This window comes from Amblyraja radiata, chromosome 10 (assembly GCF_010909765.2).
Source record: "Amblyraja radiata isolate CabotCenter1 chromosome 10, sAmbRad1.1.pri, whole genome shotgun sequence".
In the NCBI taxonomy this organism is placed as follows: domain Eukaryota; kingdom Metazoa; phylum Chordata; class Chondrichthyes; order Rajiformes; family Rajidae; genus Amblyraja; species Amblyraja radiata.
In genome coordinates, this window is record NC_045965.1 from 18,076,603 (window position 1) to 18,100,722 (window position 24,120).

Consider the following 24,120-nt stretch of genomic DNA (forward strand, 5'->3'; position numbering starts at 1 on the left):
AGGGAGGAGCGCGGCTCCAGGCCCTCTCTGTGTCCAGCGTGCTTTTATTGGGGACAGCAACTTTGTTTTATGTAAATGAGATCCTATTGCGATGCGGAGGCACTCACACCCCCCCCCCCCCCCCAATCACACGCACCCACCACACAATGAAAATCTCCAATTTTTTGTTGTAAAATGGGCAGTTTATGTAAATGAGATCCCATTATGATGTCATAAGCTGCTACGGGCAAGTGTGTGCGCTGTTTAAAATTATTTTAAGTTTTAAATGGCAATAACTTGTAACATATAACATCAATCTGAACGAAACTTGAAACAAACCACCACATGACAATTGTGAGTAAGGGTGTCCAAAATTGTAGCTCTATCATGTACCGTTTTGGCGTAATTTGAGGACATCACCGAATCAGAGATCACAGACACACAGACAGGCTCACACACATAGAAACAAACAAGATGAGAGTTTTAGTAATATACAGATACTAGACCAAGTGGGACCCGTTGGGTCCCTGTCACACGGGAGGCCTGATTCCCCAACGCAACCCGCTCTCCCAACACAATATTCCACTACTCACTCATAGCCCCAAACTGCGCAGACGCAGCTCAATTCCCCTTATCCCCAGCAGTCCCTCCCCTTCACCCTCCCTCTTTTGAAACTTTAAAAAATTCACTTACATTCCACTTTAAAAAATCCAATTCCCTTGCCCTGCTCCTGCCCGTTACAATGTTTTAAATGACAGGACTAAGAGTTTCATTCAGACTAAGAGTCCTGTCTTAGTAATATTGTAACCGGCAAGGAAGGGCAAGGGAATTGGATTTTTTTTAAAGTGAAAGGCTAAATTTTTAATGTTTAAAATGTGAATAACTTGTAAAATATACCATCAATCTGAATGAAACTTGATACACCACACCACAGGACAATGGTGAGTAAGGTGGGCAAATATTGTAGCGCTATTGTGTACAGTTTTGGTGTAATTTCAGGATCACATGGGCAGACACACAGGCAGACACACAGAATTACAGAGATAGAAACAAACAAGATGAGTTTTAGTAATATATACAAGACCAAGTGGGACCGGTTTGGTCAATATAACATGGGAGGGCATGTCCCCGAACGCAATATTGTACCACTCACCCATAGTCCCCAATTGCGCAAACACGGCTGACGTTTTTAGTTTAAAATTGCAATAACTTGTAAAAATTAAGATCAATGTGAAGGCATCTCACTTTCCCTCTTCAGTCCCCTATTCCCCTCCTCCATTATCCTCCCTCTCCCAACCCTCCACCAACCATCCTATGTCCTCCCCTCACCTCTCCCTCCCCTCCTCTCTTCCCTCTTCAGTCCCCTATTCCCCTCCTCCATTATCCTCCCTCTCCCAACCCTCCACCAACCATCCTATGTCCTCCCCTCACCTCTCCCTCCCCTCCTCTCTTCCCTCCTCCATTACCTTGCCATCCCTCTTCCTACCCCTATCCTCCTCCAATTCCCCTTATCCCTCTTCACCCCTCTTCTTTCCCATCTTCTCCTCCTCTCCCCTTTCCCCTACCCTCAGTCACTACCTCCCTCCAAAACCCCTCTCCCCTTCTTACCCCCCTCCTATCTCCCTGCTCCCCCACTCCTCACCACACCCCTATCCCACTCCCCCACTAATCACAATGTTTAAACAACAATCCTCCCCTACCCCACTACCTCCATCTCCTTACAACAATGTAACAAATCTCTCATTGTACTGGGAGTCCTGACTCCCCTCCCCCATTCCCTTTCTCTCCTTACAACAATGTAACAAATCTCTCACTGGGTGTTCTGTCATTTGGTAACATTGTAACAGGCAGGGCAAGTTTTAAAGTGTAAAGTTAACAGGCAGAAAAGTTTAAAGTGCAAAGTTTGATTTTATAAAGTGGAAAGGTGATTTTTTAAAGTTTAAAATATAACATCAATCTGAATGGAACGCTTCTGTTTTTTAAAACTGACTGTTTTTTAATGTAAATGAGATCCCATTGTGACGTCATTGTGGGGTGGGACACTGCTGATGGGCAGTTTATGTAAATTAGATCCCATTGTGACGTCCCAGCTGCTAACTGCCAGTACCAGTTCATGTGGTCTTTCTTAAACTGGATTTTGTTAAGTGTAAAATATAACATCAATCTGAATGAAACTTGATACACCACACCACAGGACATTTGTGAGTAAGGTGGGCCAAAAATTGTAGCATTATTGTGTACCGTTTTGGCGTAAATTTCAGGATCACATTTCGGACATAATCACAGACATAGAAACAAACAAGATGAGAGTTTTAGTAATATATAGACTAAGTGGGACCCGTTGGGTCCCATATTCCACCTCTCCACCAATTCCAATATTGATGGCCAGTGGGGGGGGGGGGGGGGGGGGGGGCTTTCTGGAGCGTTGGTATGAGTGTTGTTGGCTGCAGTTACTTCTGGTCTCCAGAGGGCTAGTGTGAACATTGTGGGCCAAATGGATTGTTGGGGTGGCAGCCCAGTCCCTCAAGCCTGATGTGCTCGCAGTTGGTGGGCTGGCAGTTGACTCACGGCTATTCCTTGAAATTCCATTTCAAGCAGAGTACTAAGCCACCAAATTCAAATCCATTTTCCTACCATTTCAAGCAGGGTGCAAGGCCACCAAATTTAAGTGCAGTTTCTTACCTCTTCGAGCAGGGTGCAAGGCCACAAAATTTAAGTGCAGTTTCATACCACTTCAAGCAGGGTGGAAGGCCACAAAATTCAAGTGCAGTTTCATACCATTTCAAGGATGGTGCAAGGCCACCAAATTCAAATGCAGTTTCATACCATTCCATGCAGGGTGCAACGACACCACATCCAAATGCAGTTTCATACCATTTCGTGCAAGGCCACCACATTCAAATGCAGTTTCACACTATTTCAAGCAGGGTGAAACCACTATAAAAACCACCATAAAACCACACAGTAGACATCCAGTGTGTTCAGTTGATTCACAGCTCAGAGTCGTGACCTCTCCCTCCCCCATCATGCAGAGACTGAGCCACACCCACACTTCCGGGTTTTATAATCCCTCCCCCCGGAAAAGGTGTGGCCTTCATGGCGTGATTGACAGGAGAGAGATTCTCAACATTTTTTAAACACTAATCACACTTTTGTTTTTCATTGATGAGAAGAATCCTCTGCACCTGATGAGAGGAGGGGAACTGAGTAAGATGGCCAAAAATCACAGCCGTAAGTGGTAGCGTTTTATCTAAAATCAATATCGTGCAAACAGGAAGTTGTCAAGTTTAGACAAACAACCATTTGCAGGCAGTGCCTTTTCACTTCAACCCAAACCCCCAAACAACCATTTGCAGGCAGTGCCTTTTCACTTTAACCCAAACCCCCCAAACAACCATTTGCAGGCAGTGCCTTTTTACTTCAACCCAAACCCCCCAAACAACCATTTGCAGGCAGTGCCTTTTTACTTCAAACCAACCAGATTTTCATTTTCAAACCACATTTAGGGCACTCACAGTTGAGTAGACATGTGTTCAGTGTTATTCAGAGCTCAGAGAGATGGCTTCTTCCATCTTGCAGAGACTGAGTGAGGCACACCACATCCTGGTTTTATAGTCCCCCCCCCCCTCCTTCCAGCAGGGGCAGCAGAGAGAATGGCAATTAAAAAAAAAAAACATTAATATCTCTCTGATTTTTTATCGATGGAAAAAATCCTCTGGTCCCGGAAGGCGGAGGGAGGCTCTGAGCGAGGTGGTCAAAAATGACGGCTGTAGGTGGTGGCGTTCTCTCGGAAATCGCAGCGCAGCACAGTGGGCCAAAAACGGTCAAGATCAGACAGACAGACAGACAGACAGACAGACAGACAGACAGACAGACCTATGTTTTTAGCGTTCTTTATCTTTTTTTATGTGGGGGGGTGGGGGAGCGGGTTTACAGGAAACTTTTTCTAATCTCTTACCTCGACGGAGATGCGTTTTGTTTCCGTATCGTATCTCCGTCCGCACTGCGCCAAACATCAAGGAGTTGGCAGCCTTTGCTGGAGACCAACTTTTGAGAGCTCCACAGCGAGTGCCTACGGGACTTTAACATCGCGGAGCACGCGATCCCTTTGCCAGGGATCGACCTCGGAGCTCCAACCATGGGTGCTTGCGGACTTAACACCACGGAGCCCGCGATCTCTGGTCAGAGACCGACATTGGAAACTCCAAGCCACGGGAGTTTCGACTGCCCCGATGCGGGAGCTTCGATCGCCAGCTGCCGGAGGTTCGATCGCCCTGACGGATGGTTTGACTGCCCTGACCATGGGAGAAATAAAGAGGAAGAAGATTGGACTTTTTTGCTTTCCATCACAGTGAAGAATGTGGGGAATCCGCTGTGGTGAATGTTTATGTTAACTTTCACGTATTAGTGTGTCTTGTTGCTTTTTTTCCCATATGGCTGTATGGTAATTCGCATATCACTGTACCTTAATTGATACATGTGACAATGAAATACCTTTGAAGCCTTAGAATCAAGAGTGATTGCATATAAAAGGAAAAAATAAGGCAAAGGATTTCATCTGAATGCTGTATGACTGAAAATAAGAACTAATCTCTCTTTTTCTATTTCTGGAAAGTTTCTGTTCTTCCTCAAGTACTTGGATATTGGGCAGAATAACTGTCAAATCCAATTAGACATGTTTTCTCATTATGCACTTTGGCTTCAAAAAATACTCTTGAAAAATATTACCATCGCAAGTCAAAACACTTTCAAAATCATAGCGTCCATTATGAATGAATGAATGAATGAATGAATGAATGAATGAATGAATGAAAAAGTTTATTGGCCAAGTATGTACACATACAAGGAATTTGCCTTGGTGCGCCGTTCGCAAGTAACAAAACGACATACAGTAAACAATTAAGAATAAAACATTAAACATAATAAAAAGTTACAATTTAAACATGTGAATGAAATAAAATACCAGAGCAAAAGGAGGCTGCAGACTTTTGGTTATTGAGGAGAGTTACTACTCGTGGGAAAAAGCTGTTTTTATGTCTGGCCGTGGTGGCTTTGACAGTCCAGAGTCACCTTCCAGAGGGAAGTGCTTCAAAGAGTTTGTGGCCAGAGTGAGAAGGGTCAGAGATTATCTTACCTGCTCGCTTCCTGGCCTTGCAGTGTAGTTCGTTAATGGGGGGAAGTTTGCAGCCAACAACCTTCTCAGCTGATCGAACGATTCGCTGCAGCCTCCGGATGTCGTGCTTAGTGGCTGAGCCAAACCCGACCATGATGAAGAAGGTGAGGACAGACTCTATGATGGCAGTATAGAATTGGACCATCATTGCCTGTGGCAGATTGTGCTTCCACAGCTCCCGCAGGAAGTACATTCTCTGTTGTGCCTTTTTGACTGTGGAGTCGATGGTAGCCCCCCACTTAAAGTCCTTGAAGATGACGGTTCCAAGGAACATAAAAGACTCCACAGATGTGACTGTGGTGTTGTTGATGGTGAGAGGAGGGGAGGGGGAGCTCTCCAAAAGTCTACTATCAATTCCACTGTCTTAAGAGCATTGAGCTCCAGGTTGTTAAGAAGGCACCAGAACACCAGTTGTGTCAATTCCTGTCTGTAGGCAGATTCTTCCCCATCCTGGATCAATCCAATTAGGGTTGTGTCGTCCGCAAACTTGAGAAGCTTGACAGAGGAGTCTGTGGAGGTGCAATCGTTGGTGTAGAGAGAGTAAAGGAGAGGGGAGAGTACGCAGCCTTGCGGTGCTCCTATGATGAGGGTCTGTGGGTCCAAGCCGTGCTTTCCCAGCCTCATATGCTGCTTCCTGTCTGTCAGGAAGTTGGTGATCCACTGACAGAAGGGTTCAGGCACAGTCAATTGGGAGAATTTGGAGTGTAGTAGCTCTGGCACAATGGTGTTGAATGCAGAGCTAAAATCCACAAACAAAATCCTTGCATGGGTCCCCTGGCGGTCTAGGTGCTGGAGGATGAAGTGCAGGCCGAGGTTGACCACTGATCTATTGGCTTGGTATGCAAACTGCAGAGGGTCCTGCAGGGGGTTTGTGATATTTTTAGTCTAATCTACCTATCATGTGATTATGATAGGTAGATTAGACTAAAGTTTAAACATTACAATCAAAAAGAAATGATAGCCATTCAGAAGCAATGACTGTCCCACTTAGGCGTAACATGCGCGTCATTTACGCGACATAATTTAGCGTCATAACGCACGCGTAATGTGCGCATGGCGCGTGGTGATGTAGGCAATGACGCGCGGTAGCGCGCACCGCCCAGGATTTTGGGATTCTCAAAATCCTCGCACGCCACATGCGTGACACGCAAATGACGCCCACGTGGGACAGGCCCTTATGATTGTGCCAAGTAGAGGTTTAAATTTGAGACTGGACAAAAAGAATCTTCTGCCGAGAATTAAAATGAGGTGGAGTTAATGGTTATTGTATTACAAACAGATTAATTGCAATAAATGAGTCATTGTTTCCTAACATGAGGCCCAATTTTATAATTGAATATCAAATGCGTTTGAAAATACAGGTTAAGTGCATCTAGAGTTACAACAAATAGTAGCACCCACAATGTAGCTACATCCATGTCGGAAAATGTTCAAAATGACATCACTGCGAGGGTTATATTTTTAGCTATAGTGTTGTGCCAAAAGCTATATTGATATTAATAGCTGGGCCTGTGGCTATGAAGCGCTAAACTGCTAACCAATTAATGTATTGCACAAATCTCAACAGCTGTTCTTAAGCAATTGAGGTAATAGCCATAGAAATAGTGCTGTGCCAAAATATTTGCCACCAGGGGTCACTGTTGAATCTTTTTCAAAAAGTGATAATTGGAGTCCTGCAGGCATATTTAATGTTCACCACTGTGTCAATGGACAATTCTAGACTATTTTGACTTTTGAGCAGACTTCAAGTTAGCTCTCCGCAGAAACAGGCAAGGTTTAAATAAATAACAAATAGCAGAGTTGTAGAAAATTTACAACACAGGCCATGCAGCTAATCACATTTGTACTTATCCTAATATCACATTATTGATAGAGCATCATAGTTTTGCAGCACAGAAACAGGCTCTTTAGCCACCACGCCCATGGCAACCATCAAGTACCATTCTACATTAATCCTTTGGCACAAATGGTAGCTCAGTGAGATAAAATCCTCCTTCATGGTGAATCTATCCCTTTCCTCTGGGACATTATTCCACATTGGGACCCAGCAAGAGGAAACAAGCTTCCAACAATACTCAGCACAGGAGAGCAAATCAGAGAGGCCCTGAGGATATGGACCATGATGTGGCTGTTGGGATTGGGCTGGGCAAGAGGAGGGCAATTAGCAATTGGGGAGGAGAAGTAGGCGAATTACAGTGGTCAACACTCAGAGAATGTGAAAGTAGCAGCTGGAGATTGTGGGTGGAGTGAGCGTGCGGGAATCAAGAGGAGAAAGCAGGGGGAATGGACAAAGCAAGAGGCAGATAAGTAAAGATGAAGAGAGCCAAGAGGGAGAGTGACAAGAGAATGAGCAGACTGAGAGGCTGTCACGGAGGCTATGGAAAATGAGGGAAGAGATCAGAACCAGGAATTGTACCAAGGAGATGAGTGGGAGGGAGGGTTTGAAGGTCTTGACCCAAAACGTCATCCATTCCAGAGATGCTGCCTGTTACTCCAGCTTTTTGTGTCTATCTAAAAGTGGTCATATTATCTATTAAAGACATAGTTAATTTAGTGCAAGATTCAATTACTATCCTCCACTGCTTACTAAATCTACCCACAAATCACAATTGTTGAGAATTGAAAATGGACAATTCCTGATGGTATTTAAATTGGGCATTCATCTACAAAAAAGTTTTAAAGATTTCATTGAATCCAGAATTACTATTGTTTTTGATTTGTTGCATGATAATGTTCAAAAAAATTAAAGAGGTATGTGCAAAACTTTCAGAAAATGGGAATAATTTAACTACTCAACCCTGGCTAGAACAGCAACACCAAATAGTGGAAAGATGATATGGAGGCGCAGGTCAGGAACAAAAACAAAAGAGCTGAGCTCACATCTTTACCATCCCAACGGGGTGTACTGGCCCATAGTTAAGTATTTGTACTTAATGAAGTAGTGCATGGTATTTACCATCTCATACAACAATACTGCAACCCACTGCAGCTGGGACTCTAGTGACTGCTACATTTGCTGATAGTAGTATGACCATAGCTGATCTAGCTAGGCTTCAACCCCTGTGCCTGAGTCCCATAGCACTTATTTCCCCAATCTTTCAAAGATATGTGGTAAAGGAAATTATACATTAATGAAATTACTGGTACATAAAAAGGGAAAACAACTATAGCAAATAAAGTTTGATAAATCTCGTAAAATTCCTCGATGATGTAACTGACATGTTAAATAGAAAGGATGCATTGCATACATACATTTAAAGAATATCTATAAAAGTGTACTAGAGAGGATTAAGTGGAACAGCAGAAATGGGCAGGATAATTGGATAGAACACATTAAGTAGAAAAGAACCATGTGCAAGTGAATCATGACGTTTATAAGTTCCACAATTACTTTCTGTAATCATACTTTCCATAAAAGTTGGCTTGGTGCTGTGGAAGAGTTAAAGTACTTGAATATATAGATTAGTTGGGACAACGAGAGCAACACCTCCGATTGAGAACAAATTGTAAATAATTGGTAACATACAAATACAACCTGGGAGAAGTAGGACACCTTGCCCCTCAAGCCTGCCCTGCCTATCAATGCTTATCTGCCCAAGCCTTGTTATCTGCCGGTTCCCAACTGTCCACAATTCACTTTCCCTTTTTGTTTTTACCCCTTTTTTAAAAATACCTCCAGTAATCAAATTTGCTGAATCCTCCAGGTTAAATAGTTCAAGAGATTCATCATTCATGGCAAGAAGAATCCTGGTTTATCAATGGCTCCAGTATTAAAAATGGAGCTAATAACGAATCTATGAGGCAGAAACAGACTACTCAGTATTTGAGGGGATGAGGATGTGGCGACCATAGATGCCCAATTAAATTTTGTGATTCAGAAAGCAATGTAGTTGCAGATTCATCGTAAGGATGCGTTGTACCAATGATGTAATCAATAGTCGTGACCAGACTGGTTAACTACAAATAACAAGTAAATGAAAGGGAACAGAGCAGGTATGATAGAATCTTGTCACAGAAGATAATCAAGTTGGTAGTTTGGACTGATTGGCCTGATATGGATACATAGAAAATAGGTGCAGGAGTAGGCCATTCGGCCCTTCGAGCCTGCACCGCCATTCAATATGATCATGGCTGATCATCCAACTCAGTATCCCGTACCTGCCTTCTCTCCATACCCCTGATCCCTTTAGCCACAAGGGCCACATCTAACTCCCTCTTAAATATAGCCAATGAACTGGCCTCAACTACTCTCTGTGGCAGAGAGTTCCAGAGATTCACCACTCTCTGTGTGAAAAATGTTTGTCTCATCTCAGTCCTAAAGGATTTCCCCCTTATCCTTAAGCTGTGACCCCTTGTCCTGGACTTCCCCAACATCGGGAACAATCTTCCTGCATCTAGCCTGTCCAACCCCCTAAGAATTTTGTAAGTTTCTATAAGATCCCCCCTCAATCACCTAAATTCTAGCGAGTATAAGCCGAGTCTATCCAGTCTTTCTTCATATGAAAGTCCTGACATCCCAGGAATCAGTCTGGTGAACCTTCTCTGCACTCCCTCTATGGCAATAATGTCCTTCCTCAGATTTGGAGACCAAAACTGTATGCAATACTCCAGGTGTGGTCTCACCAAGACCCTGTACAACTGCAGTAGAACCTCCCTGTTCCTATACACAAATCCTTTTGCTATGAAAGCTAACATACCATTTGCTTTCTTCACTGCCTGCTGCACCTGCATGCCTACTTTCAATGACTGGTGTACCATGACACCCAGGTGTCGTTGCATCTCCCCTTTTCCTAATCGGCCACCATTTAGATAATAGTCTGCTTTCCTGTTTTTGCCACCAAAGTGGATAACCTCACATTTATCCACATTATACTGCATCTGCCAAACATTTGCCCACTCACCCAGCCTATCCAAGTCACCTTGCAGTCTCCTAGCATCCTCCTCACAGCTAACACTGCCCCCCAGCTTAGCGTCATCCGCAAACTTGGAGATATTGCCTTAAATTCCCTCATCCAGATCATTAATATATATTGTAAATAGCTGGGGTCCCAGCACTGAGCCTTGCGGTACCCCACTAGTCACTGCCTGCCATTGTGATAAGAACCCGTTTACTCCTACTCTTTGCTTCCTGTTTGCCAGCCAGTTCTCTATCCACATTAATACTGAACCCCCAATACCGTGTGCTTTAAGTTTGTATACTAATCTCTTATGTGGGACCTTGTCGAAAGCCTTCTGAAAGTCCAGATACAACACATCCATTGGTTCTCCCCTATCCACTCTACTAGTTACATCCTCGAAAAATTCTATAAGATTCGTCAGACATGATTTACCTTTCGTAAATCCATGCTGACTTTGTCCAATGATTTCACCACTTTCCAAATGTGCTGCTATCCCATCTTTAATAACTGACTCTAGCAGTTTCCCCACTACCGATGTTAGACTAACTGGTCTGTAATTCACCGTTTTCTCTCTCCCTCCCTTCTTAAAAAGTGGGGTTATCTTAGCTACCCTCCAATCCTCAGGAACTACTCCAGAATCTAAAGAGTTTTGAAAAATTATCACTAATGCATCCACTATTTCTGGAGCTACTTCCTTAAGTACTCTGGAATGCAGCCTATCTGGCCCTGGGGATTTACCCAATTCAATTTACCCAACACCACTTCCCGACTAACCTGGATTTCACTCAGTTCCTCCATCTCCTTTGACCCGCGTTCCCCTGCTATTTCCGGCAGATTATTTATGTCTTCCTTAGTGAAGACGGAACCAAAGTAGTTATTCAATTGGTCCGCCATATCCTTGTTCTCCATGATTAATTCACCTGTTTCTGACTGCAAAGGACCTACATTTGTTTTAACTAATCTCTTTCTCTTCACATATCTATAAAAACTTTTGCAGTCAGTTTTTATGTTCCCTGCCAGTTTCCTTTCATAATCTATTTTCCCTTTCCTAATTAAGTCCTCTGTCCTCCTCTGCTGGTCTCTGAATTTCTCCCAGTCCTCTGGTATGCTGCTTTTTCTGGCTAATTTGTACGCTTCATCTTTTGCTTTGATACTATCCCTGATTTCCCCCTTTCCCTGATTTATTCTTTTGCCAAACTGGGATGAACAATTTTTGTAGTTCATCCATGCAGTCTTTAAATGCCTTCCATTGCATATCCACCGTCAACCCTTTTAGAATTAATTGCCAGTCAATCTTGGCCAATTCACGTCTCATACCCTCAATGTTACCTTTCTTTAAGGTCAGGACCATTGTTTCTGAATTAACAATGTCACTCTCCATCCTAATGAAGAACTCAACCATATTATGGTCACTCTTGCCCAAGGGGGCACGCACAACAAGACTACTAACTAACCCTTCCTCATTACTCAATACCCAGTCGAGTATAGCCTGCTCTCTCGTTGGTTCCTCTACATGTTGGTTTAGAAAACTATACCGCATACATTCCAAGAAATCCTCTTCCTCAGCACCCCTGCCAATTTGATTCACCCAATCTATATGTAAATTGAAGTCACCCATTATAACTGTTTTACCTTTGTTGCACGCATTTCTAATTTGCTGTTTGATGCCATTCCCAACTTCACTACTACTGTTCGGTGGCCTGTACACAACACCCACTAGCGTTTTCTGCCCCTTAGTGTTTCGCAGCTCTACCCATACCGATTCCACATCCTCCAAGCTAATGTCCTTCCTTTCCATTGCGTTAATCTCCTCTCTAACCAGCAACGCTACCCCACCTCCTTTTCCTTTCTGTCTATCCCTCCTGAATATTGAATATCCCTGGATGTTCAGCTCGCAGCCTTGGTCACCCTGGAGCCATATCTCCGTGATCCCAACTATATCATAATCATTAATAGCTATCTGCACATTCAACTCATCCACCTTATTACGAATGCTCCTTGCATTGAGACACAAAGCCTTCAGGCTTGTTTTTACAACGCTCTTACCCCTTTTACAATTATGTTGAAAAGTGGCCCTTTTTGATTTTTGCCCTGGATTTGTCTGCCTGCCACTTTTACTTTTCACCTTGCTACCTACTGCTTCCACCCCCATTTTACACCCCTCTGTCTCTCTGCTCACCCATTTAAGAACCCCACCACCTCTTATTCTGTTTATTATTGTTTTCTTCTTTCTCCCCTACATGTTGGGTCTGAGTGCTTCCCTTCTCTGCCTCCTGCCTCACACACTGTCTACTAGCTTTCTCTATTTGAGTCCCTCCCCCCAACCGTTCTAGTTTAAAGTCTCCCCAGTAGCCTTTGCAAATCTTCCTGCGAGGATATTGGTCCCCCTCGGGTTCAAGTGCAACCCATCCTTTTTGTACAGGTCGCACCTTCCACAAAAGAGGTCCCAATGATCCAGAAATTTGAATCCCTGCCCTCTGCACCAGTCCTTCAGCCACGCATTTATCCTCCACCTCGCTCCATTCCTACTCTCACTGTCGCGTGGCACAGGCAGTAATCCTGAGCTTGTTACCTTTGCGGTCCTTCTCTTTAACTCCCCTCCTAACTCCCAAATTCTCCTTTCTGGACCTCTTCTCTTTTTCTACCTATGTCATTGGTACCTATATGCACCACGACCTCGGGCTCCTCTCCCTCCCATTTCAGGATATCTTGAACACGTACCTTTGTATTTCCATTTAGGTTGGAGTTCGTGCGTCAATTTTAGGGTAATTGATATTAGCTTATATTCCTCTTAGAACATTAGAATAGAAGGGAAATTGATTAAATCTGGGGGTCCTTGGTCATCAGTCAATGAAAGTAAGCATGCAGGTACACCAGGCAGTGAAGAAAGTGAATGGCATGCTGACCTTCATAACAAGAGGAGTTATGTATAAGAGCAAAGAGTTCCTTCTGCAGTTGTATAGAGCCCTAGTGAGACCACACCTGGAGTATTGTGTGCAGTTTTGGTCCCCTCATTTGAGGAAGGACATTCTTGCTATGGAGGGAGTGCAACGTAGGTTTACAAGGTTAATTCCCGGGATGGCGGGACTGTCATATGCTGAGAGAATGGAGTGGCTGAGCTTGTATACTCTGGAGTTTAGAAGGATGAGAGGGTATCTTATTGAGACATATAAGATTATTAAGGGTTTGGACACAGAGGCAGGAAACATGTTCCTAATGTTGGGGGAGTCCAGAACCAGGGGCCACAGTTTAAGAATAAGGGGTAAGCCATTTAGAAGGGAGACGAGGAAACACTTTTTCACACAGTGAGTTGTGAGTCTGTGGAATTCTCTGCCTCAGAGGGTGGTGGAGGCCAGTTCTCTGGATACTTTCAAGAGAGAGCTAGATAGGGCTCTTAAAGGTAGCGGAGTCAAGGGATATGGGAAGAAGGCAGGAACGGGGTACTGATTGGGGATGATCAGCCATGTTCATATTGAATGGCGGTGCTGGCTCAAAGGGCCGAATGGCATACTTCTGCACCTATTGTCTATTAAAGTGCTTCAAAAATTAAGAAAAGATTCAAGGATAGATATTACTCTGTCTTTAGCCTGTTACCATTCCAACAAAACCCAACACAAGTTTACACAAAATCAGATTTGCACAAAACAGTCCTCACGATATTGAATTATATTTAGTTGTTTCAAACAACCACCTTCCCAGGTTGAACCAGAACTAACCAATTAAGAGTAACTCTGTTTCTCTCTCTATAGATGCTACTTTAACCTGCCGAGAATTTCCATAATTGTGGTTTTATTTCAGATTTCCAGTATTTTGATTCTCCAGCATTCACTGTTTCAGTGCTGGTTTTATTTTCCTTTCTTTTTTCTGTTCTCTATTTGTTCATCTCCAATTTACATCACTCTGGCAGATCATCTCTGATTAACAAGTCTTCGCCACCCTCTCTTAACCAGTACTATCACTTCACATTAAATCTTTCTAGGTCTGCACACCTTTTATACATTGCCCAATAAGTACACCCTCCCCCCCCCCCCTTCCCCATTATCTGCAAATTAAAGCATGCTCGTTTTCAAACATTCCTCATTACTGATTTAAAAAATCATCAACTTGAAATCACAAACTGATTTTCTCCCCAAAGATACTGCCTGACTAAATGAGTACTACTAGTATTTTCTGACTCAAACATTTGTACGTGCTTTTCTTATAACTGTTATGAGTTTACAACAATCTTCCCGTCCATCATTTTTAAACTACATAGCGAGTATTTAGCTGATTGGAAACAATAACAATGTTTGCACTTTGATTGAGATTCATTTCAGAAATCTCAAGTGAGGTTACTCAGATTGTCTTTCATACACTCCATGTTACAAAACAGTGCAAACTTTAGATTAAGAAACAATGGTTTGCTACTTTGCATTACCTATCAGTGCAGTCAGTTTTGGGAGTAGGCCCACTTGGACCATCTTGTTCCGAAGCCCAGTGTCGAAGGAAAGATTCAGCAGCAAGCGCAAGGTAATATTCAGAAGATCCTCATGATCACAGGGCACCAACATTGTTAGCCTCTCAATGATGTTTAACTCCACCTGCAGACCAGCAGAGCATTATGATCAATATTGTTCTTTTATCTTAAGAAATTCTTGACTCAAACTATTAAGATTATAGAAATTGACTTTATTATAGATACAGAAAATGTAGAATTTGTGTGGCAAGAAATACCTGACATTTCACAACTGATCACCCAATTTAAATATTAACAGTTGTTTTATGTGTAGTATGCAGGAAATTTCTCGCATTTACTGTTTATTTCGGATTTCAGTACCTGAAGTATTAAAAATGTTGCTTTCAGATTTTTGTCAATACTTAAGGTTCTTTACCTATCCCCATTCAACAGCATACTTCAGACACATTTTTAATATTCTTTACTAAATCTTCCAAGTCTTCAAGGCAGTCTTTATATTAAAATTGCAAAATGTTTTTTGCATTGTTGAATCACACAAATATAAAAGAACAACGGGAACAGTGCAGTAGACAAATGATACCCATTTAACTCTTAGTGTAACCTGGGGCAGACAGATCCATGGGAAGTCAAGAAATGATTTCACAAAGCCTTCCCCCCACTCAGCTTAAAGTGGAACCTCTCCGGCAATCAAAATGGTTTTATAAAGCTTTCATTTTTCTGGAAAAACATTTTTTTTTTATTTCTAAGGAAGTGTCAACTCTGCTGAATATACCAATATTAAACTTTATTCAAAAAAAATTACTGAATTTACTGAATAAATGTAGTTCTTATACTTCGTTTAGTAACAAATGTTTCTATGTTTCTAAATATTTAATGTCTTGAAACATCTAACAAAATTCTCTTCAAATTTTGAAAATTGCTAATCTGCAGTGAGAGAAAACATGTGTAACCTTTTACCATTTCTTATTGCACTACATTTCCGAATTTATTTTACTACAAAGGTGCAGCACCAGCCTTCAAATGTGAGAAAGAACTGCCACGTCACCTGATTCAACAACTCGCAAGCAGCTGACGTTTCACACTCAAGGATCAAATGTTTTAAGGAGCGAGAAGGTGACATAAAAAATGTACAATTTTAAGACTGTAATTAATCAAGTGACATATGGACAACAAATCTTACAGTAATTACAACTAAAAAAATACTTTTATTATAACCTATGTGGCATTTAAAGAACAAACCTAAGGGTTTGATAACCAAAGAAAATGGTTAGTTTGGTTTGTAGAGCATAAAACTCCACAAAGAGCATAAATCATTAAAAAACCATTGCACAACACTACATCCAATTAATTATTGAATGCAAATCATGAACCTCAAAAAAGAATAGGAATCTCTCTCCACCTTGCCACTTCAGGATAAACGTCCTAACCAAGACATTGTCTCGCGAGCTCCTTCGGGCACAGAGAAAACTTAGTTTTAATGAAAGTTATTTTTATAAACATGTCATTGTGAATACTGGACTAGCTTCATGTGCATTGTCATGTCACATCGCACCATGGACTGTTGAAACCCAATTATGAATCATGATAAGCGAGAATACTGATTATCATAGAACAGAATTTAATAAACTGTCAGATACCGCACTTGTCAGCCAACCTGCATCGAAGTTTATCTTTTAATACATTCTACCTACTTTATTTTTATTAAGATTCTATATTCTCAGCTACATTCATAATATCTGCCTTTTGACATTCTTAATAGGCATGAAACAGAAGAGCCCTTACTCTAATAGACATCACTATGTAAGATTTTTCTTTTAGTCACTTCATTATAATTATTTATTTTAACACAAAATATTAAAAAGACAGAAAAATAATAACTAAGTATTGACACAAAAAGCTGAAAAACACACAGCCTGGTCAGACAGCATCTCTGGAGAAAAGGAATACGTGACCTTTTGGATCAAGACCGTTCCTCAGACTGTAGTTCCTTCCTACACATCTATCTTCGGTTTAAACAGCATCTGCAGTTCCTTCCTACACGGTAACTAAGCATTGTTGTGCCACCAAGTGTTAAATACATCTCGCCTTTAAGTAAAGCTCGATAATGTGTCCAGTCACAATTTCAACAGAATAAAATAATGGTTTGGTCATCGTACTTTGATGCACACAACGGGCTCAACATTTTTTAGACTTTGCCCTGTAGCCAAAAACTACAGTCGGATGCATTTTACAGTGGCCAGAAATACAATTACACCAGATGTAATTCTTAATTTGTTAGATTTGTGTACACTGTGTAGACGTCCACACACAATCAGAAAGTGAACCAACATAGTGAATGACTATGATCAAATGAATCAGCAACATCGGTGGATATACCTCCACCTACATTAAATTCTGTTTTACAATCTAGAAGATTACCATATAGAAGATTCCATTAACAAAATCATATATACTTTCAGCTACTAGAAACAATATGATGTGGAACCATCTGGATCCAATAGGTATGACAATTCTCAAATAACATTTAATTGCGCGCATTGTACCGAAGGGTGACCAAATTCCTCTTCGAGGACCAGCTCTATTATTTTCAGTAAATAAACCTACTAGCTGTTTTCTTTAAATTTATAGTTACAACCATTTGGAAATTGTCTTTTGAATGAATAGACATTTTGGTTAAATACTGCATGCATTATGCTTATGTAGATTTAAGATTACAAAACAACAAATATCCAGCCCTAATAATATATTTAATTTAAGTTACTTTTTAATAATGCAACGTTTCCACTTGATTTTGCTGATGAACTGTAAAATGGAAGGATATCCATATTAAGGAAATGATTGTTTTTATCATGAATGAAATTTCTTAATCATATTGCCATGAACTAACCATTGAAAACAAGTAAAATTGTGTTTTTTTAAATTTATAGATAGAAAATATTTTGTTGCTGTGCCTAAAGGCAATATTGTTGGCTAGCAAGAATTTTGAATAAAAGCTTACTTTCGACTAACCATTTACAGTTTTAATACATACAATACTGCAGCAGTCAACTCTCTTCATTGAACACTTTATATATGATCTAATTAAAAGAGTTTTGGTGAGTTGCCCACTTTCAGCAAATTCATTCCACGTGTACACAGGTGAGATGAAAAAGAAATCAAGAACTTGTGAGGACACCGCACATATGGGGGTCCATGTACACCTCATCTGGCTCTTAACGTGAAACATCTGCATGTCCAAATCGCTTTTTCTGTAACTCATTTTCATCACTAAACAGTGCTTAATGTCTTTATAGGTTTTTCTTGATGCACAAGCATTAGGATAATGACAAAACCCATTTAAGGAAAGATGGATTTAATTACAATAAGGTTAAGATTTAGCACATCATTATAAAACATTTAAAGTCTTCAGACAGTTGTATGTAATCCCATACCAACTTTAAAATTTTAGTACCGCCAGGAAAACAAGTTGGATAACAATCAATTATTTGTAATGTGCTTTTAATGATAAAGCTTACAAATTTTAATAGGGAAACGGCATTTAAGTTAACAGTATTTTGGTTAACATGCACATTTCAAGATATAATTGAAATTTGCAATTTCACTTCTCAGTGGTATGAAATTAAACCAGATACAACACTGAATGGAAATTTCTCATCCCAAACTTTTACGTGGCACAGGTTTTATTTGTGTAATGTACAGTCAAGCATTACTAATTCTATTACCAGGCCATTAATTAACTTACAGTAAAAAACTATAAATGAGCTATTTTCTTTCATAAAAAATTCACACAAAACCAACCTATGGAAGTTTCCTTGACGGTTAAATATTAAATGGGAAAATATCAGAATTTCTGAGCAGACTATTAAAGTCATGTTTTGGGGCAGACAATTGCCTTACTAATATTCTCGACAATTATTCATTTATGTAAGAATGCCACCATTATTCAACACTAAACAAAACTGCATTCGGAAAGGTAGCAGGATTTGAAACAACTGTTCATGTTGCAGCTTTGATGAATGCCTCTGTTACTCACATCGGATCACTTCCAGGTGTGACTTTTCAAAGACTTCCAAAGCTGATTAGCAAGTATGAAAAGCCTAGAAAATTTATGAGTTGCATTAACATGATATTTTCCTCTAAACCCCTATCAAAAACATCACATACATGTTTATTTGAAATTCAAAAATGATATAATACGCAGAAAAAAATCACTGTAATTTAGATGGAGTGAGACCTTTTAGATGTAACTCTATCCAAGTGCTAAAAATGAATGTGGAGCTTTAGCACAATACACTTTGAAGAACAGTTCCAGTTTCATTTACTCAACAGCACAACGGAGAATACAATGGCAGCACTGATCCACATAATGTATAGACCCGGAAAGTCCTAGATTTGATTATCTCAGTTTTGTTAAGCAACTGCTCCAACGAAAAGTAAACGGACTGCACAAAAGTGAGCACGCTAGCCACACTTGCCATTCGAATGTCTACCAGAGCAAATTGCTGAAGAAGGGTTTCGGCCCGAAACGTTGCCTATTTCCTTCGCTCCATAGATGCTGCTGCACCCGCTGAGTTTCTCCAGCATTTTTGTGTACCTTCGATTTTCCCGCATCTGCAGTTCCTTCTTAAACAAATTGCTACTAGTGTTCCGCAGACACAAAAAGCTGGAGTAACTCAGTGAGACAGGCAGCATCTCTGGAGAGAAGGAATGGGTGCCGTTTCGGATCGGCCCGAAACGTCACCCATTCCTTCTCTCCATAGATGCTGCCTGTCCCGCTGAGTTACTCCAGCTTTTTGTGTCTATCTTCAGTATAAACCAGCATCTGCAGTTCCTTCCTACACATTTCGGCTACTAAAATTCCACTTGGTTCACAAACAAATAGCACAAACAAAATCCAACATATTCTATGCACAATCAGAGGGATCTCACCAAATGAGGTACTTAAGGATTTTAACAGCCACAGATTAATATCAACAGTTATGAGATTGAGAAAACAAATTATACCGGGTGTAACATTTGGATGTTATTTTTAAGTAACTGAACTGCTGCCTAACCTCTGACTCACTAATTCAGAGACACAAGTTGAATTCTATTGGCTGAATAGGATAAAATAACAACTAATCTCAGCAAATAGTAACCATAAAGGTACCAGACTTTAGTACAAACCAGACTATGGTTTACCAATCTGCTTTGGGGTGGAAATTTACCTCACCTGGTGTGGCCTACATCTAACTCCAACGTACTAATATGGTTGATTCTTTACTGCCTCTCTGTTCCCAAGCAATTTGGGCGGCACAGTGGTGCAATGGTGGAATTGCTGCCTTACATCACCAGAGTCCAGGTTTGATCCTGATTACGGGTGATGTCTGTAAGTAGTTTATACATTCTCCCCATGACCTGCATGGGTTTTCTCTGGGAAGCTCTGGATTCCCCCCACATTCCAGAGATGTACAGGTTTGTAGGCTAATTGGCTAGGTATAAATGTAAATCGTCACTAGTGTGTGTAGGATAGTATTAGTATGACCATCTAATCACTTAAATTAGCCTAAGGTAGACAAAAATGCTGGAGAAACTCAGTGGGTGAGGCAGCATCTATGGAGCGAAGGAATAGGCGATGTTTCGGGTCGAGACCCTTCTTCACTGGCGACGTTTCGGGTCGAGACCCTTCGCTCCATACATGCTGCCTCACCCGCTGAGTTTCTCCAGCATTTTTGTCTACCTTCGATTTTTCCAGCATCTACAGTTCTTTCTTAAACACTTAAATTAGCCTAATTACATTAAATTGAATGGAATATTAAATAGTTCCTGAATTTTAAATAGCCTGCATAATCAAGCTGGTCAATTTAGCAGCATTTATAAAAGTGAAAAAGGCAAAAAATAAATACATCTTCAGTCTTTATATAAAGAAAACAGTAAAATAGATAGATTAGCTGCTTAATTTAAAAAATCTATGATCAAATCATATGGTTAAACAGTATCTACAACTCAACAGCCTCTATGAATTCAAAACACAAAACATGCAAAACACTCAAAGCTTTAACTAACTTTTTAAAATACAACCCAATTTATTTTTGCATTGGTCATGATTACTCTGATCGACAATGAAACATTTACTCTACTTTTCATAGCTTGCAAGACTCATGTTTTCATTAATGTCACTTGCCAATATTTCTTTATATTTTTCTGTTCTGCATGGTCTAAAGTTTAATTTGACAAATGAACACTTACAAATCTGTTAAAGGCTCACACTGCGTAATAAATTTTACTTGGTTTTAAGATTTGTTAATCCTGCACAATCCTGTTATATGAATTTGTAAAATCCTGTTTGCTAATGTAATCCAAATGTTCAACAAATTAAAAACTAATCAGTACTATTTTGGGAAGCAGAGACCCAAGGATATAATCATAAATATTTGAAAATGGCTGATCAAGCTCGTAAAACAGTTATGAAAGCATATGGGAAAGAAGCGTACACTAAAACACTTGGCAAATATTTTATTTTAAAACTTGGGACTATTTTTACTAAACTACAGTTAGTCACATCCTGATCTAAGAAAAGGTTTGTGCATGAGAAGATTGAGGACACATTTAGTATCAGACCAGATGTTGTTTTAATTCATTCTCACTTTAGTTGTGTTTAGTGTAGGATTATTGTAAATAGGTGCATGAAAGTGAGTGTGAACTCATTTGGCCTCAGGGCTGGATTCTCCGAGATCCAGGACTCAATGAGATATCACTAAAAAGGTGAACAGTTTTTGTCCATTCCAAATTGCTCGAAAGATGATTCTCACGCTGAATACCATTATTCATCTGGTTTTCAAATTCTCAACCTTCCAAAAATATTTCAAAATTCCAACTTCAAAGTAATGATGTTCGTGATCCCAATATTTCTCTTAATTATTCAGTCAATATACATAAACATGAACAGAAACATAGCTCACATACCATATCATTTTTGTTCTCTACAAATACGCTAAGTTTTTTTAAGAAGGACATCACTAGGATCAGCAACTCAAAGTTTTCTCGATCAAGTGATTTCACAAGCATGTGGACAATATTCTTGTTCCTCATTTTGAGTTCAGTCCTCGTGTCTTCCGCCAAATTCAACAGAAGATAGAAAGCAACTAGTAAAGACCAAAAGATAAATTAGTACCTAAAATTTGCACAAAAATGTTTAGTGGTTCTGTGTTACGATATATAATTCTGGCTTAAATAAGAGACATAAAAGGAACTATACTTGCATGCAAACACAATTAAAAATAAGAAATCATACGAAATCATGAACATTGAATATGTTTAAATTCTCCCAAAGTAATGTTAGATAGGTATTCTCCAAAAGTAACATTAAATGCTATTTATATTCAGGCGCAATACAGTAGAAAATATTTTCAATTGTTAAATTAGAATTATTCAAAGTTCTTTCTGCAAAAAGTTTCTCCACCCATCCCGCCCATACACAATAACTTTTGTCTTCAATCTCTATTAGTTCATGCTGGTAGAGTACATCAAGAACCATTAATAAGAGAATCAGTCAGGTGGGGATGAGGGGTAAAGGGGTAATGGTAAATAAGGCAGTGGGGGCCTTGGAATTGAAAGTCATCGAAGTGTTCAAGAATATTAAGGACATTAATGGCAAATTAAGAAACGTGCTTGACTGATTATCAAAGATTCCTTCATCATAATCAGATGTTTTTGATTTTTTTTCTATTGTGGAATAAAATGGCACTTTACCTCTCAACAGTTGCTCCTGCTTGATAACTAGTCCCTGATATTTCTTGTATGTTTTCACATAATCCTTTTTCAGGATTTGGTTATCAGCATCATCTTCAAGTAAGGGTAAAGTTAAGGTACATTAATTGAAAAGTTGATTCCTTAATCTAATTTTATACATTGCAAGAAAACATTGTTGAATTATTTTGAACAGAAACATTGCCATGGTTTTACAATGGACAAATGATCACCACTGGCTGAGAATGAACGACAACACTGTACAAACCCCCCAGGCCCCAATTAGCCAGACAAATATATTCTCGATTTGCCAACAATGCTTGCTTCCATCTCCATATCATTCACTTCCACTCTTCACTCACTCACCTGGTGCTGAAACCTTCATTTACTCCTTTGTTAATTCTGACCGTGACTCTCCAAATGTTTTCTTCGGCACCTTCCCTTTTTGCCATTGTTGTAATCTTGTCATTTAAAACTTGGGAACATTTATTCTTATTTACAGTGTAACATTTATCCATTGACCCGTGCTCACTGACTTAGACAAGCAACAATTTGAAATCTTTCCTACACGCGTTCAAATCCTTCCTTTGAACTAACCTTCCTCCAGCCATTATGCCATTTTGACTGATGCTCAATGTCCTGTCCCATTAGGGCAATGCAAAAGTTAGATACCTTTGAGAACCTAGAGAGAGTATCATGCCATACAATTCCTGATTTAAAAAAAGGCAAAGTGCTTGAGTTATTCAGCAGGTCAGACAGCATCTCTGGAGCACATGGATACATGGCATTTCAGGTCAGGATCATTCTTCGGACTCTATTTTTACAATCTCTGTTACTTTATTGAAAGTTGTAAATTCTCATTACTTTGGTGGCTTATACAACAGATTGTTTTGTTTGTGGATCTATTATTTCCCTTAATTAGCAATAGTCTACTGGGATATATTTGCAGCCAAGGCGGCATATTGATGTGACTGAGTGAGAAGTTCTTACAGAAACAGGTTTTCTTGCTAGAGTAACGATGACGGTAGCCAATGGACATGGTATGCACATTGGCAAGCTCAACAAGTATGACCAATTTCAGCCAATTTCGTCCTGGACATGCAACAGATAGAAACGTCCCCAGGGTAAATGATAATATCAAGCTCCATGAAATGATATTGCACAGCCCAATCAACCGTGAAAAGTGGAAGATGATATAGTTGCTGGTAGTAGAGCCAGTGTCATACAAAACATTGACAAATTTGTGAGAATCTCACACCACAGATGAAATCCCTTTCGGGGGCATCATAAAGGACGTGCAGAGAATCTTCAGAGCTTCAGAGATTTGAGAGTTACCAGTTCAGCTTATTGCTCTCTTACTGACCAGCAATTTCCAAATTGGGTGCTCGCAGATCACAGTGCACATATTCATAAATTACAGAGCTGAAGTTGGAGTATTTAACATGCTAAATGTGACCTTTGAGGGAGCATGCAGAATAACCACCAGTATCGAGACGATACAATATCTTGGAGCACAATTCTAGAGAAGCAGAAAACATATCCACAGAAGTGGTAATAGCAATGGCGGTGTATTTTTCATGGCTTAGTCACACAGATGTTACAAGTGGGTTTAGTGGAAAACCAGTAGCGCTGGGTGCAAGTTACTTGGGTGCAAACACTAAGAGCATTCCAATGGACATTATGGGAATCAGCCAACCTCTGAATTCCCAGTATCAATTGAAGTGATTACTGGTCACTTTCAATAGACTCCTGCGGATAAAATATTTGTTGAGTTGTTAAAAGACAATACTGCGTTCTATTTGTTGAGTTCTAAAAGACAAAAGTGATTACTGCGAGGAGGCTGCATGGAGATATTTCTTTCCAAGCCAGCTCTTTCACTGCTTGCC

The 24,120-nt window shown here is 40.3% G+C and overlaps 1 protein-coding gene across 3 annotated transcripts in view; it reads right to left on the reverse strand.

Moving 5' to 3' along the window:
• The window catches only part of kifap3 (kinesin associated protein 3), a 132,093-nt gene that overhangs the window by 74,304 nt on the left and 33,669 nt on the right, over positions 1-24,120 (reverse strand). For all 3 annotated transcript variants that reach the window (XR_004413262.1, XM_033028221.1, XM_033028220.1), the window contains exons 8-10: positions 22,238-22,336; positions 21,452-21,630; positions 14,468-14,630 (exon numbers count right to left, since the gene is read on the reverse strand). Coding sequence is in view for 2 of the 3 variants with exons in the window: in XM_033028221.1 (XP_032884112.1) it covers positions 14,468-14,630; positions 21,452-21,630; positions 22,238-22,336 (441 nt within the window). In the remaining variant the exon portion in view is untranslated. The remainder of the gene's footprint in view (positions 1-14,467; positions 14,631-21,451; positions 21,631-22,237; positions 22,337-24,120) is intronic.